Raw genomic sequence first — 17,215 nt, 5'->3', positions numbered from 1 at the left:
TTAAGGTGAGATGGGGAATGTTTAAAAGAGTTTTGCGAAGTTAAGTGTTTTTTTACACAGGATGATAGTGCACAGTTATGATAGCTACATTAAAGAGGCACTTAGGTAGGATCATGAACAGACAGGGAATGGAGGGATATGGACCATGTGCAGACTTATGGGATTAGTTTAAATTGGCATCATGGTTGGCAGAGACATGATAGGTCAAAGGGTGTGTTCCTGTTCTGTTCTATGTTCGAGCTCTTTAATCTTATAAAGTACGGTGTATTAAATTTGCACACGCCATACTTGTATTTACAGTGTTACATGTATCAAAATGTGACTTAATTTCCATTGACGTGTCCCCGAACGAGTATCATATTATTTTTGGATTGCCAGAAAATTTAAGGCTAGCAATGTCAACTCGGAGTCAAGGTTCCATTCCAGGGAACGAAGGTTAAAAATCTAGGTTGCAGTTCTGAAGGGAAACTATGCTCTCCGACAGAAGGCTTACCTGCTCTCTATCTCATGGACGGTAAAGATATGCCGTAACAGTGTTCTAATGAAATGCTTAGAGTTTTCCCTGGTGTTCTAGACAACACCTTCGCTGCACTGACATCACTACAACAGATTATTTGGGGGGATCTGACCAGGTGAAATCTGTAACCATTTTCACTTCAAAACTATAAGTACATACTAAGTGTACCTAGCGGACTACAGGATATCTTGAAACCATTAAAGGTGCAAGATATAAATGGCGGTCTTTATCATTCTTTCAAATGTATGTTGACAAGCATCTCTCCACTGACTGATCTGTGGTGAGCTACTTCTGAAGGAATGACTTGCCTGATCACATGCCTGCTTATCTTTATATAGTGTCAACAAAACCCAGACCCCACAGCGATGAATATGGCAAGAAGATACCACCTCCTAAACCAAGGCGTGACCCAAACACACAGCTCAGCACATCCTTTGATGAAACGTATGGCACAAAGCACAGTAGTCGAAAGGCAACCACTGGAGCAAGCAGAGAGAGTGCTTCTGGACAAGTCTTTAGTCCAACTAGGAGTACTGAGGAAGAAGAGCCTGTCTACATCGAAATGGTTGGAAATATATTACGCGATATTAAAAAGGAAGATGACGATCAAAGTGAGGCAGTATATGAGGAAATGAAGTATCCATTATTTGATGAGGTGGTCCAAGACTTCAAATGGGGCAGTCCAGGTCATATAGACCCTCATTCTCAGTGTCCTACTCCAACTGTGCCTGAAGTGGATATTACAAAGTCTTCAACCCCATCAAATCCAAAGGGCTTATTTTGTGAGATTCCACCTCCATTCCCAAATCTGCTCCCTCATCGCCCCCCTCTATTAGTGTTCCCGCCAGCTCCAAGCCAATGCTCACCAGCTTCTGACGAATCTCCTTTAACTCCTCTTGAAGTCATAAAGCTCCCAGTGCTGGAAACAAGCATATCTTATATCAAGCAAACTGGTGCTTCCCCATCATCTCTCCCTGCTCAGTCTTCCGGATACCAGAAAGTAGAAAAAGACTTACCATCTTCTCATGGAGTAAGTGCAACTGGAAGGCCCCCCTCCCCACCACTTCCATCAACTCTTTATAGGACGCCATCACCTCATGGTCTTCAATCTCATTTTAGTCACTCAATAACCCCATCTCCTGTCACTATGGGGCGGTCCATGACTCCATTAGGCCTAAAAAGACCCCCACCCTATGAGTCTATACATCCAACACCAAGATGCTCTTCCGCAGTGCCTCAGTCCACAGTGAAAACCCCAGTACAGGAAGGAGGAAAGACGGGAAATATCTCTTCTTCCCAAGGATCTGCGCATAGTGGGTCACGCTCCAGAACGCCAACCAGTCCCTTGGAAGAACTCAGCTGCCTCTTTACCTCAGGAAGGAGTCTATTGAGGAAATCAGCCAGTGGAAGGAAATCCAAGGAGCCAATGGAAAGTAAGTGATAATTTGGATTTACAGTTTATGAAAAATGATGATAACCTTAAGCTTAAATATTGTGGGTGTCCATTGAATGCAAGAGTACACTTTGAGTCCTTTCTGATATTTAACAAGTAAAGGAGCTGGTGTAAAATGAAGAATTAATAGATTACTTAGAGAAGCAAGGGGTATTGGCCTGTTGAAAGAAAGTAACACTGAGGCAGAAGATTAGTGTAATCTTATTGAATGGTGAAGACACACAAGGTGCTGACAGGATCATCCCTGCTTCCATTTCCTATGTTTATCTGTTCTTAAAACAGACTATCCTCAGTATAAGTGGAGAGTTTAAAAAAAGTCAAACAGATGTTGTGCAAAGGTAAATCTTTTCCACTCTTTTAAGCAGCGTGATGATCCAGTACATGTGGGATTAGACTGTTGTCTCCTCTTCAGCCAGATGTAGAGGAATAATTCTGGCTGTGCTCCTGTAGGCATGCAGCCATCACAGAAATCTGTGCAACGCTCAATGACGAGTACAGAATGCTGTACTGTACCCAAACTGAGATTGCCTGTATCGATGCCAGAGAGAAAAAACATAGAATTGTATTTCTTTCCCCAGCACCTGTGACCTTCAACTTCACGAGGATGATGCTTGCCAAAAATAATAGGCTGGATGTTGATCTCTATGGTAAACAAACAACAGCAGCCTGTAATACAGGTGTTTTCTTTCATTTCTTTTATTTTTTTCCCATTATCTGGCTGTCACAAGAGAAAAACAGCATCTACTGCCCATTCCTAATTGTTCTTGAGAAGTTGGTGGAAAGCCATCCCGTTGCCCCACCTGTTTCCGATCATACTCAACAACTGTGATGGAGATACAATTCCAAGGTTTAGACTCAGCGATGCTGAAGGAATATGTCGTCATGTGGTGATAGTGTGGGACTTGGAGGAGAAGAGGTGGTTTTTCTCTTGTCCTTGTCCTTCTTGGTAGCAGACACTGCAGTTTTGTGGTACGACGTCAGAGCGATATAGGGGAATATTTGCAGTGCATTTTGTCTTTGGTAAATATTGCAGCCACTGTGGACCTGTGGAGGAGGGAAGGACTATTTACCTTGGTTGTTCAAGAGCCAATTGATCGGGTAGAATTATCCTGAATGACATTGGCGTGTTTACTACTGCTGACGATGAACTAATCCAGGTTATTCTATCACATACCTGACTTGAAAGATCAAAAGTTTCTGTGGTGTCACTTGCTGCAGGATACCCAGTTAGGTTGCCCTCAGTATATTGACGGTAGCAGGTTCAGTGGTGGCAATGCCATTGAATGTCAGAGGTAACTCTCTGCCACAGGAAACAGTTGAGGCCAGTTCATTGGCTATATTTAAGAGGGAGTTAGATATGGCCCTTGTGGCTAAAGGGATCAGGGGGTATGGAGAGAAGGCAGGTACAGGGTTCTGAGTTGGATGATCAGCCATGATCATACTGAATGGCAGTGCAGGCTCGAAGGGCCGAATGGCCTACTCCTGCACCTATTTTCTATGTTTCTATGTTCTATGTTTCTGTGTAAGGTCAGAGGAGGTCATTGTCTTGCACTTCTGTGACACAAAAGTTAATTGCTCTAGTCATCTCTTGTCAGAATGTGTCCATGGCCTTGCTTTGTGCTGGTATGGACTGTTTCGCTTACTAAGGAGACACAAATGGAGTCCAACTCCACCCACAAACATCGCTGCTTTGGAGCTAATACAGGATGGAATGTCTTTGATGAAGTAGCTGGAGATGGTTGAGCCTAAGATTTTGCTCTCACGATCTCGATTAGTGATGTCCTCAGGCTGAATTGGTTGACTTCCTACAACTACAACAATTTGCCTCAGTGAAATGTTTGACTCCAAACAACAGAGGGCTTTTCCCTTAATGCCTGTTAACTTTAGTTTTTATGTTGGTTCCTTGATGTCCTTCTCAGGCAAAAGCTGCCTTGATATCAAGGGCAGTCATGCATACCTCTCCTTTGGAATTATGCTCATGTATTTATATGCAGATCAAGATTGTGATGAGGTCTGTAACACAATGGCACTGGTGGAACTCAGATTTGGGCATCAGTGAGCAGGCTAATTGGTGGCTAAGTTCTTCTGGATGGCACTGTCAATAACAGCTTCTGTCACTATGCTGATGAGTGTTAGCAGACTGATTGAGTGGTAATTAATGGATTAGATTTGTCCTTCTTTTTGTGAACAGCACATGGGCAATTTTCCACACTCCTTGGTGGAGGCTGGTGCTGTAATTGTACTGGAACAGCTTGGCTGGAGCCGCAGCTATTTCTGAGGCACATGTCTTCAGTACTAACCTGGGATGTTGTCTGGATTAATGGTCTTTGCTGTTCCTGGTGCTCTCAGCCACCTCACATAGAGCGGATCGTATTTTGCTGGAGACTGGCTTCTGCAACGTGGAGGAAGCTAACTTCGGTGTCTATTTGTAATTTACAGTTGAAGCTGCTGAAACTATTTTACCTTTACCTGCAATGATTTTCCATCACTGAGTGTGGTGCCATTGTTGGAAGCTCCTTCTGGGGCCAACTGTTTGCCCTAGCACCATTCACAACTAAATGTAATCGGACTGCAGGGCTTCAGGGGGATTTGTTGGTGGTTTGATTGCTCAGGTCTGCCAATGAATCCTGCTGCTTGTCCATTGCATCTCTGATGTACAGTATGAGACATTCTATAATAATAATAATAATAATAACTTACTTACAGAGCACTTTTCATACAGACGAAGTAGTTTAAAGTACTTTACAATGGGATAAAGTGCAAACATGAAAATAAAAGGCAAACAATGCGAATGTAAAGCAAGGTTAAATAAATAGGCTTTGAGCTGACGTTTATAAGTGTCAATTGAACCTTCATCCCTTATAGCTTTAGGTATTGAGTTCCACAATTTAGGAGTGTAGTTCAAGAAAGATGGCGTACCAATTATCTTTTGAGGAAGGTTGTTTAAATTCAAGAGGTCAGCAGAAGACTTAAGAGCTCGAGCAGGATTATAAAACAGAAGCAATTCTGTGACGTACTCTGCTCCCAGACCATTAAGAGCTTTAAAAACAAATAAGAGAACTTTAAAATCAATTTTAAAAGGTACAGGAAGCCGATGCTGTGTAGCTAGGACAGGAATGATGTTTCCTCATCCTGGTTTTAATTAAAAGTCATGCAGTGGCATTCTGAATGAGTTGAAGTTCGTCAATAGATTTTTTCAGAAGGCCAGTAAAATGTTTATTGCAGTAATCTAGTCCTTAACCAATATAAAGGAATGATTAGTTTTTCAGAATCATTATGTGACAGAAGTGGACATATCTTTTGTAATATTTCTTGTCGAGATGCTGCTCTGGTCACCTTCCTTATGTGGGATTTAAGATTCAAATCTGAATCAAGGATAACATCCATGCTTGTTACTTCAGATATTACAAAGGGAGCCAAATTCCAAAGTTTTTCAAGAAGTTGATCTCTTTTGGCTTTGGGACCAACCAAAAGTATTTCAGTTTTATCTTCATTTAGTTTTAGGAAATGATTGCTCATCCATTTGTTGTGTTCATCCATCTGTAGGAAGACCTGCTTCCGGAATTCTTACCTGCACAGCTTTTTCCATTGAGGTCACCATAGAGTCGTAGAGCACTGCAGCACAGAAACAGGCCCTTTGTCCCATCCAGCCGTCTAGTCTTTGCCAACATGGTATTCTGCCTGGTCCCATTTAATTGCACCTTCCATACCCCTCTCATTCATGTACCAGTCCAAAGTTCACTTAAGTGTTACAACTGAACCCACATCAACCACTTCAGCTTTGAACTTCCTTGGTGATAAGATCATTCCAAGAGGTCTGCCTGTTGCATTTAGTTGTAAATGTCATGGCATGAATAGGAAGCTCCAGGACAATCTTCACCTTCAGTGATGGTGTGAGTACCAGACAAATGTGTTCAGCCAGAAATTCCAGAAGTGATCTACCCTCAGCTCCCTCTTGAGATCCACATTGCAGAAGTCAAGGGTGTCAAGAGGTCTAGAATCAAGCAGCCTAACCTGGGCATCAATAAAGAGGCCACCAGGCAGCAAGTGTCTCTTGATCCCACTATGAATGGCAGCTCGCGTCGCTTTGCTGATGACTCAGATAGTCTGATTAGTCAGTAATTAGTCCAAATGGATTTAGCCTGCTCAGTGCATTTTTCATATTGTTTGTGAGATGCCAGTATTGTAAATGTCCTGGAAGAGCTTGGCTGGAAGTGTACCTAACTCTGGACCATATATTCAATAGTAAAGAATGTATATTGTCTGGTCTCATAGTCTGTGATGCAACTTTCCCAGGTTATTTTAATAGCAATGCCCAAATCCACTGCCTACACCACCAAGATGGATAAGAACAGTAAGTACATTGGAACAGCACCAAATAAAGCTTCCTTCTAAATCACTCACCATCCTGACTTGAAGGTATGTCACCAGTATTTCAATGTCACTAAAACTGGATCTCCCTCTACAAGCATGCAGCTGAACAATTTCTAATTTAATCCTGATGAAGGCGAGATCATGCGTTTTGGGCCATCTAATAATGGCAGGGACCTGAGAAGTCTTGATGTACAGATGGACCTTGGGGTGCAACGTCACAGCTCCCATGCCAACACAGGTGGATAGAGTAATGCAGAAGGTATTTAGCTTGCTTGCCTTCATAACCAGGGGTGGCACATCCTGGTGCAACTCTACAAGATATTGGTTAGGCCACACTTAGAATATTGGGTGCAGTTCCTGTCACCACGCTATAGAAAGGATGAGGTAACACTGGAAAGAGTGGAGAAGTAGTTCATCAGGATGTTGCCTGGAATGGAGGGCTGCATTTACAAGGAGAGGTTAGGCAGGGGGAATTGTTCTCATGGGTGCACAAGAGGCTGAGGGGCAAATTTAAAGAGATTTATAAAGTTATAAGGGTAATAGATGGAACATTGTTTTTTCAGTGGTAGGGGAGTCTCAAATTAGTGGACTCAATTTTAAAGTAAGAGGAAAACAAATCTAAAGGAGATTTAAGAGGCAAGTTCACACAGAGTGTAGTAGGTATATGAAACAAGCTGCCATTGGAAATGGTGGAGTCAGGTACAATAACTGTTTGAGAAGCAGTTGGATAGGTACATGGATAGGAGACAAATAGAGAAATGTGGACTAAATGGCCAGGCGTCATGGTAGCATAGTGGTTAGCATCACCTTACAGTTCCAGCGACCCGGGTTCAATTCCCGCAGCTGCCGGTAAGGAGTTTGTACATTCTCTCCATGACCATGTAGGTTTCCTGCAGGTCCTCCAGTTTCCTCCCACAGTCCAAAGACATACCGGTTAGTAGGGTAATTGGTCAATGTAAATCGTCCTGTGATTAGGCTAGGATTATGTCGTGGGATTGCCGGGCATTGTGGCTCAAAGGGCTGGAAGGGCCTATTCCACGCTGTATGTCAATAATAAATGAATGAAAATGGAGATAACATAGACAGGCATCTTGGCATGGGCAAGTCCTGCTGAGAGGAGTTTCCATATGATTCTAGGAGTTTAACTTAGGGCCAAGCAAAAACTGTTGGTCCTGCCAGCAAAACACGGATAACTTCCAAACTTCGGAAGTTTTGAGAGGAGGGGATTTCACTCAGGTCCACTATAGCGAAAAGATCTTTGACTAGCGACCAGTTGGCATTCGGGATTGATCAGCAAGAGCAATTTAGAGGAAGGCAAGGGCGAGCACAGCGGCCATCGTCACTGCACCAATGTCTGAGGGGACAGAGTCAGGGTGGTGATCTTGAGGCTCTAGCTCTTCAAGGCTTCAGTGAAGAGAGGCTTCAATCAGAGAAAGCAAAGGAAAGAAAAGCTCAATGGTAAGTTTTTTTTTATTTCCTTCCCTCCTTTATACCTGTTCAGCTAGGACAGTAGGGATGCCAGACAGGATAGTTGAATGCTCCTCTTGCAAGATGTAGGAAGGCTGGGAGACATCCAGTGTTACTGACAACTATGATTGTGAGAAGCACATCCTAACAAACTGCGTTGAGTTGGAGCTGGAACTGGATGAACTCCAGATCATCCAAGAGGCTGAAGGGGTGATAGGACATATAGAGAGGCAGTTGCATCCAAGGTGCAGGACACAGGAATATTACTTTGATACTGTTGGGGGTGTTGACCTAACAGAGGAAAGTCACATTTGTCGGGTCTCTGGCAATGAGTCTGGCTCTGTGATTCAGAAGGAAGGGGGAAAAAGAGGTATGTTATGGTGACAGAGGATTTGCTATTAGGGGAATGGACAGGAGGTTCTGTGGGCAAGAATTGAAACAAGATTACTGGATGGCATGTTGTCTCCCAGGTGCCAGGGTCTGGGATATCTCAGATCAAGTCCTCAGCATTCTTAAGTGGGAGGGTGTACAGCCAAAAGTCGTGGTCCATGTAGGTACCAATAGCATGCTTATGAGGAGTGATGAGGTTCTACAAAGGGAGTTCAGGGAGTTAGGTGCTACGTTAAAGGGTAGGAGATCCAGGGTTATGATCTCAGGATTAATACCAGTGCCACATGCTAGTGAGGCTTAAACAAGGAAGATTATACAGCTTAATATGTGGCTAAGGAATGGGTGCAGGAGGGAGAGCAAAAGATTTTTGGATTACTGGGCTCTCTTCCAGGGATGGTGGGACCTGTACAGAAGGGACGGTGTTCACCTGAACTGGAGCTGGACTAACATAGTAGCAGGAAGGTTTGTTGATGCTGCATGGTGGGGTTTAATCTAGAGTTGCAAGGAGATGGGAACCACAGTGCTAGAACAGTTAGTGGAGAGGTTCCAGAGGCAGATGTTGGTAAGACCTCAGACAAAATTAGGAATCAAAGGGTTGAGCATGGTGCGAGCTGTTTCTATTTCAATGCAAGAAGTATCGTAGGAAAGGTAAATGATAGTGCCGAAGATGAGGTAGCTGTTTTACAAACAGAAACAAGTGAAACTAGGAGAGGCTATTGATAAGGAAAAGTTGCAGTTGGCAGGATGAACTGCAACGTAAAAGGCAGACAAAATTGAAAAGGGAGAATACAGGACTGAAGGCATATTTGAATGTGCGCAGCATACGGAATAAGGTAGATGAACTTGCAACAGTGTTGCAGATTGGCGTCACTGTATCATGGCTGAAAGAAGATTATAGCTGGGAACTTAATGTCCAAGAATATGCATTATATTGAAAGGACAGGCAGGAAGGCAGAGGGAGCAGTGTTGATCTGTTGGTAAAAAATGAAATCAAATCATCAGAAAGAGGTGACATAGGGTTGGAAGGTATTGAATCATTGTGGATAGAGCTAAGGAACTGCAAAGGTAAAAATGCCCTGATGGGAATTGTCCACAGACCCCCAAACAGTATTAAGGATATGTTCTATAAATTACAAAGGGAAATAGAAAATGCATGCAGAAGGTCAATGTTACAATAGTCATGGGGGATTTCAATTTGCAGGTAGATTGGGAAAATCAAGTTGGTGCTGGATTGCAAGGGGAAATTTCTGGAAGGCCGATGAGATGGTTTTTTAGTGCAGCTTGTAGTTGAGCCCACTAGGCAATCAACTAATCTGGATTGCGTATTGTGCACTGAACCAGAATTGAAATAGAGAGATTAAGGTAAAAGAACCCTTAGGGGAGGTGATCATAATGTGATCAAATTCACCCTGAATTCAAAGCAGAAGGCAACTAAAATATTATTAAGAAGGTGAAGATGGAATATACAAGTAAGCTAGCCAATAATATTAAAGAGGATACCAAAATTGTATCCAGATACGTAAAGTGTGAAAGAGAGTGAGAGTGGATATCAGACAGCTGGAAAATGTTGCTGGAGAGGCTGTAATGGGGGACAAGGAAATGATAGATGAATGGAATAAGTATTTTGCATCCGTCTTCATTGTGGAAGGCACTAGCAGTATGGTGATAGTTCCAGGTGTCAGGGGTCAACCTGTGCATGGATTACCATGTCTAGAGAAAATGTTCTTGGGAAACTGAAAAGTCTGAAGGTAGATATGTCACCTGGAGCAGATGGGGTACATCCCAGGGTTTTGAAAGAGGTAGCTGAAGAGATTGCAGCGGCATTAGTAATGACCTTTCTAGAGTCATTAGATTCTGGAGTCATTCTGAAAGACTGGAAAATTGCAAATGTCACTCCACTCTTCAACAAGGGAGAGAGGCAGAAGAAAGGAACTATGGACCAGTTAGTCTGACCTCAGTGGTTGGGAAGATGGTGAAAACAATTATTAAGGATGAGGTATCTGGTTACATGGAGGCGCATGATAAAATAGGCTGTAGTCAGTACGGTTTCCTCAAGGGAAAATCTTGCCTGACAAATCTGTTGGAATTCTTTGAAGAAATAACAAGCAGGATAGACAAAGGAGAATCAATTGATGTTGTGCGCTTGGATTTTCAGAAGGCTTTTGTCAAAGTATCACACATGAGACTGCTTAACAAGCTCCAAGCCCGTAGTATTACAGGAAAGATTCCAGCGTGGATAAAGCAGAGGCTGATTAGCAGGAGGCAAAGAGTGCGAATAAAGCAAGCCTTTTCTGGTTGGCTGTCATTGACTAGTGGTGTTCCACAGGGGTCTGTGTTGGGACATATCCTTTTTATGTTATATATCAATGATTTGGATGATGGAATTGATGGCTTTGTTGCAAATTTTGCAAACAATTTGAATATAGGTGGAGGAGCTGGTGGTTTTGAGTAAGTAGAAAGGCTACAGATGGACTTAGATTAGGAGAATGGGAAAAGAAATGGCAAATTGAATACAGCATCAGGAAGTGTATGGTCATGCACTTTTGTAGAAGAAATGAAAGGGTTGACTATTTTCTAAATTGAGAGAAATTGCTAAAAAATAAAGTGCAAAGGGACTTGGGAGTCCTCATGCAGGATTCCATAAAGGTTAATTTACAGGTTGAGTCTGTGGTGGAGAAGGCAAATGCAATGTTAGTATTCCTTTCAAGAGGACTAAAATGTAAAAGCAAAGATATAATGTTGATAATTTATAAACCTCTAGTGAGGCCTCACTTGAAGTATTGTGAGCAGTTTTGGGCCCCTTATCTTAGAAAGAAAGTGTTGAAGCCGCAGGGGGTTCAAAGGCGAATCATGAAAATGATTCCAGGATTGAATGGCTTGTCAAATGAAGAGTGTTTGGTGGCTCTGGGGCTGTATTCACTAGAATTCAGAAGAATGAGGGATGACCTCATTGAAACCTATCGAATGGTGAAAGGTCTTGATGGAGTGGATGTGGAGAGGGTGTTTCCTATGGTAGGAGAGTCTAAGACTAAAGGACACAGCTTCAGAATGGGGGGGAGGAATTATTTTAGCCAGAGAGTGGTGAATCTTTGCCACAGGGAGCTGTGGAGGCCCGGTCTTTATGTACAAGCCTTCATGTCTTTAATTTCCCAAATATTAAGTAGGAAAACCTAGTGACTAATGGATTAAAGGATAGTGAATTCATCGAGTACTGAATGACTGTATGTTGACCCATTATGTAAATGCACCAACAAGAGGGGAGGCCTGTATAGATTTGATATTCTGTGAAAGTCAGGGTAGAATTCTGAGTACAGAAGTTGGTGATCCTTTAGGACCAAGTGATTACATTTAGTCTCAAAGATTTTTGGGAGAATATACCAGTAAAAACCAAAGGCGTTAAATTGAATTTCTGAAATGCAAAAATTGTGCAGTTTCAGAAAAGACTTCAGAAGGAAATCTGGAAGGAACTGCTTAACGTTGAGTCAGTTGAGGAACAATGGGGTTGATTTAAAGCGGTAATACAAGCAGTGCAGGAAATGTTCATAGGTCAGGAGAAGCAATAAAATCGATAGAGCAGCTATAGATATACATAAAATTTATTGAAGACAGCTACATAAAGAATACAGAAAAGATAGTAATGATGTTAACCATAGGGCATATGGACTCATGAACATATGAGAGCTTTAGAGAAGAGGGAAATCTGGATTGTCAAAAGGTAGGTTGAGAAGTATATTGCTGATAATGCTAAGATTGACCCCAAGAGGTTTTTTTAAATACTTTAGTAGTAAAAGAAAAGAAGGAAGTTAAGTGTATTAGGAATAATGTAGGGTGATAAGTTATGCAGATAAGGACATAGCGGATACTCAACTCATATTTTGCTGAAGTATTTACCTGTGAAGATGTTAGCAATATGCCAGTAAGTGTAGAGAAAAAAAAGGTTGTTTTCACTGACATAGAGATCTTAGAAAGTGAGGTCCTGCTTCAGCTGAAAAGGCTGAAAGTTAATAAATCCCCAGGGCCAGCCAACACATATCCAAGGATACTTAAAGAGTTCTGTTACTATGTATACAAATCCCCACATGTATTTTTCAAAGGCATGGGTTCAGAAAGGGGAACTCATGTTTTACTAACATGTTGGAGTTCTGTGAAGAGACAACTAAAATTTCTGATAACAATAGTCTGGTTCATATCGTTTACTTGGACGTTCAGAAGGCTTTTTGGCAAGGTACCACACAAAAGTTAAATATTCAAATTGCAGAAGGTAGGAATTCAGGGTAAGGTGTTTGAGTGGGTGCAGAATCAGCTCAAAAACAGAAAAGAATGATTCATGGTGAGCTGATCATTCTCACAGCTAGAAGATGTTAAAAGTGGGGTTCCACAGGGATCAGCTTAGGGGCTGCTGCTGTTTTTAATCTACATTAATGATTTGGGTAAACGCGTAACAAATAAACTAGTAAAGTTGCCGATGACACAAAATTAGGGGGCAGGCTAATAACATCTAGGCAGCAGAATCAATACAGTTACATCTAAACAAAATCCAGATGTGGGCAGATAAATGGTAGATGAAATTTAATGTAAGTAAATGTAAAATATTACATATACAAAGTAGAAATATTAAATATAAGTATACAATTGAAGGACATGATTTCAAAAGTGCAGTATATAAGAAGGATTTGGGCTCCTGGTAGATCCATCATTATCAACATCTAGACAACGCACAGAAGTGATTAGGAAGGCTAATAGAACGCTGGGCTATATAATGCGCTCAGTGGAGTTCAAGTCCAGAGATATTCTCCTTAAGCTGTATAATGCACTTTTGAGGCCACACCTTGAGTACTGTGTACAATTTTGGTCTCCATATTTTGTGAGGGACGTGAAGACACTGGAGACAGTTCAGAGTCGGGTGACGAGGCTCATTCCAGGTCTGCAGGGCATGAACTGTGAAGAAAGATTGAAAGAATTAAACCTTTTTAGCCCATGTAGATGTAAGATGAGAGGAAACACAACAGAGGTTTTCAAAATCATTAAAAGAATAGCTAAGGTGGATGCCAGCTACTATTTCAAAATTAATCCATCATTAAGGACACGGGGCATAGGTGGAGATTGGTTAAAGAGAGATTTCGGACTAACGTCAGGAAGCAACACACATCAAAGTTGCTGGTGAACACAGCAGGCCAGGCAGCATCTCTAGGAAGAGGTACAGTCGACGTTTTGGGACAAGACCCTTCGTCAGGATTAACTGAAAGAAGAGCTAGTAAGAGATTTGAAAGTTGGAGGGGGAGGGGGAGATCTGAAATGATAGGAGAAGACAGGAGGGGGAGGGATGGAGCCAAGAGCTGGACAGGTGATTGGCAAAAGGGATATGAGAGGATCATGGGACAGGAGGCCCAGGGAGAAAGAAAAGGGGGAGGGGGGAAAACCCAAAGGATGGGCAAGGGGTATAGTCAGAGGGACAGAGAGAGAAAAAGGAGAGAGAGAGAAAGAATGTGCATTTCTTTACACAGTGAGTTGTGGACATATGGAATAGTTGTGTAGTTGAGAGTAGTACCTCAGAGAATTTCAAATCTGAACTCGATAGTTATTCAACACACGATGTGAATTGGAATTTGGCAAGCTTTATTGGGTCAAATGGCCTGTTGTTGTCAAAAACTTTCTAATGTTTTAATGTTCTAATATTTAAGGCAGAGGTTGATAGATTCTTGATTTGCCAGGGAATGAAGGAATACAGGGACAAGGCAGAAGACAGGGGCTGAGAGGAAAATTGGATCAGCCATGATAAAATGGTGGAACAGACTCGATGGGCCAAATGGCCTAATTCTGCTCCTGTGGTTTTATGGTCTAACCAAAAATGAAGGTTCAAATAGTATTGAAGGCAGAGGCTGAAAGATATATGAATTGCAAAGGAGAGAGTGTGAACGTGGTACTGATGTCAAATTTGGATCAGCCAAGGCCTTATTGAATGGCAGAACATATAGGAGAGGCTGATTGACCTAATCCTATTCCTAGTCCTTGAGCTTTTACCTTAAGCAGCATCTGAGTAGAATGCAGACAAGAATCACAGCCCTTTCCAAAACCCAGACTTTTCATTTCATTCATTGAAATAGAAGGACATTGGGATTCCCACTTTTATTGGCAGTCAGTTCAGCTGGGCAGAATTTCCTGCATACCCTGCACGCAAACAATCCTGAGTGCTCAACTGGTGGAGACAAATAAAACTCAACCTGGGCTTGTTAACAGTGACCTTGCCTACTGAGCCAATAGGGTAGTTTCAGCCGTAAAATAATTCCAGACAACAGAAGCTATGAGATTAATTTTAAATAGCTGTATAGTTCTGTTATAGGGATCAAGTCACATGATCAAGTAATCGCAAGGCAACTTTTTTTTGTTAATATTGTTCTGGTGCCTTGAAGCAAATATTCACTGGAAGCTGAAGGCTGAGATAACCTTAGATTTTGATTGAACACTTTTCAGAGAGATGACATCTAGTATCCCTCTTCGAGGAATCCTCTTTCTCAATGGTGATGCAGCGTTGTCACACACAACCCCATCAGGAAGAACAGCCCATAATCCACCGATGAAGAATGTTTGACAGAACCCGCTGCGACAGTTGGTCTGCCACTGTTGATGCTTAAAGTGATTGCTTTAGTTAGTGCACAATGTGCTTCATGTCTGCTGCCCACCCATAGACACTAAAATTGATTTAGTTCGTATTTTCTGACTGATTTATGTCCCTTATTGATATTAAATCCACTTTGTCTAGATTGTGTGCCACAGCAACTGAATTGTTGACCCTTCCTGCACCCTGACTTACAGGATCTGCCAGTGTCTTTAGTTCTCATCAGATATATTGATCAAAAGTATTTTCAAAAATCTATACACAATACCATACTTCACAAAATACTACTGGTGAACGTTGGGAGAATTCAGATGGTGGCTTTGATTTGTATATAAAATCTGTGGGCTGTCCTTGATTGAAAGTAAAGCCAGCACTATGAAAATATGAGGTTGGTAAAACATAGAAATCTACAGCACATTACAGGTCCTTCAGCCCACAACGTTGTGCCAACCATGTAACCTACTCTAGAAACTGCCCAGAATTTCCCTACTGCATAGCCCTCTATTTTTCTAAGCTCTGTGTACCTATCGAAGAGTCTCTCTTACTGTTACAGTGAATGATTTCTGATCAATGCAACTTCATAAACTCCATAAATCCTGTAAAGAAAAATAATTTGACATTATAGAAGTGGCTGGTGTGTGCAACGTCTCTCTGCACATACACTTTTTGGCTAGTAAAACAGAGCTGTCTCTACTACCTTCCTCTGTAGACTTTGTGTGTGCTTCATGTCATGTTCTGCATGTGCAAATGAAGCGTGTTTATACAGTTCCTTTCATTCCATTAAGATATGCTAAAGCACTTCAGAGCCAATGGAATAACTCTGAGGCTGCTGGTATGAAGAAACACCACAGACAATTTGCTCACAGCAAAGTCTCACCATCGCTGAAGTAATAGCAACCAAATAGGCTGTTTTACATGCTGATTGATGAATAATCATCAGCCAATATACTGAGCAGGAGATTACTGCTTTTCTTCAGTCAGCTAGATAATTTTTTTTTAAATGTTCACCTGAGTTAGCAGATTTCTCCACCCAGCCAAAAGATGGCCACTCTGCCAGGGCACTATTCCCTCAGAACGACTCTGATTAGATCTCTGGGGGGGTGGAATTGAATGCATGACCACCTAACTCAGCAAACATAGTACAAATTGACTTATATACATTAATGTATACTTTGCAGCTTAGGTAGTTCTATTCTCTCTGTAATGATTCTGTGTTAGCTGCTGTACAGAGCACTTTGACACAGGAAGTCTGGAATCGTAACAAGAGGAATGCCTAAGAATAATAATTTATGGGTGCTGTTTGCTCGCACCAAGCAAATTAGGCAGTCTGATGGAGAAGATATAGAGAGCTCACACCTCAGCTAGCCAGCCGTAAGGACCACTTGCTATCACCCTGACATTGACACGAGTCCAGGCAAATGTTACCCCCTTTTACTAACAGTCCATCTACTTCGGCAATTGTGAATATTTTGTGCAAATTGGTTTTCCAGCGATTTGCAGTTACACAAAACAATAATGACATTTCGAAAGGTAGTTCATTAAAACTGAAGTACTTTACATGTCCTAAGGATATGATCAATAGGCACGTTGTTAAATATCCCTTGTGTACTCACGTAGACTCCTTATTGAAGAGGACACCTACGTGCACCTGATGTAGTTCGGTGTCATTATCCGAGCAATAACAATTCTTATCCCATCAGCTATGGACTCTGATACCAATGAATATACCAGTATTAGTGCCTTTATGTTCATTGTACACCATGAAAATTGTAGATTGCACGTTTGCCCAATACTGATGTACGCTAATGCTTTGGGATAAGAGCTGGAAACTACAGACAACTGAAATGTTTACAACAGATGCTTAAATCTATGGATTCTCCGTCATTCCCACTAATGCAGAAATAATGCACCAGTCAGCATCTTCTAAGCTCCATAAACAGCCATCTGTCACCATTAATTTAATTCTGAAGGTTATGAAAAATTTCACATACTTTGCAAACTTAGTATTTAATCATGTTCTCAGGAGTTGCTGATGTAAATGAAAAAGGCAAACATGACATTTGATCAGCTCAGAGACTCATCCAGGAAATAGAATAGAGCTCATTTTTAGATTAAAGAAAAATGTCCAGAAAATCTGCAACTCAAAAGACACGTTAAGCCAACAAAGCACAGTGAACCATGTATATTTTGTGAGTCATCGGTCATAGAACACTACAGCACAGAAACAGACTCTTTGGCCTATTTAGTCTGTGTTGCAACGCTATTATTCTGTCTAGTCCCATCAATCTGCACATAGCCCTCCATTGCTCTCCCATCCATGTACCTATCCAAATTTCTCTTAAATAGTGAAATCAAACCTGCAAACACCACTTCCACTGGCAGTTTGTTCCACAATCTC

The 17,215-nt window shown here is 41.7% G+C and overlaps 1 protein-coding gene across 1 annotated transcript in view; it reads left to right on the top strand.

Annotated features, from left to right (window-relative positions):
* The window catches only part of nyap2a (neuronal tyrosine-phosphorylated phosphoinositide-3-kinase adaptor 2a), a 219,428-nt gene that overhangs the window by 120,180 nt on the left and 82,033 nt on the right, over positions 1 to 17,215 (top strand). The window contains exon 4 of the mRNA XM_063044831.1: positions 856 to 1,950. Coding sequence (XP_062900901.1) covers positions 856 to 1,950 — 1,095 coding nt within the window. The remainder of the gene's footprint in view (positions 1 to 855; positions 1,951 to 17,215) is intronic.

Source organism: Mobula hypostoma, chromosome 4 (assembly GCF_963921235.1).
Source record: "Mobula hypostoma chromosome 4, sMobHyp1.1, whole genome shotgun sequence".
Classification (NCBI taxonomy): Eukaryota; Metazoa; Chordata; class Chondrichthyes; order Myliobatiformes; family Myliobatidae; genus Mobula; species Mobula hypostoma.
Note: the sequence above shows the minus strand (reverse complement) of the source record. Positions and strands in the feature narration are given on the sequence as shown.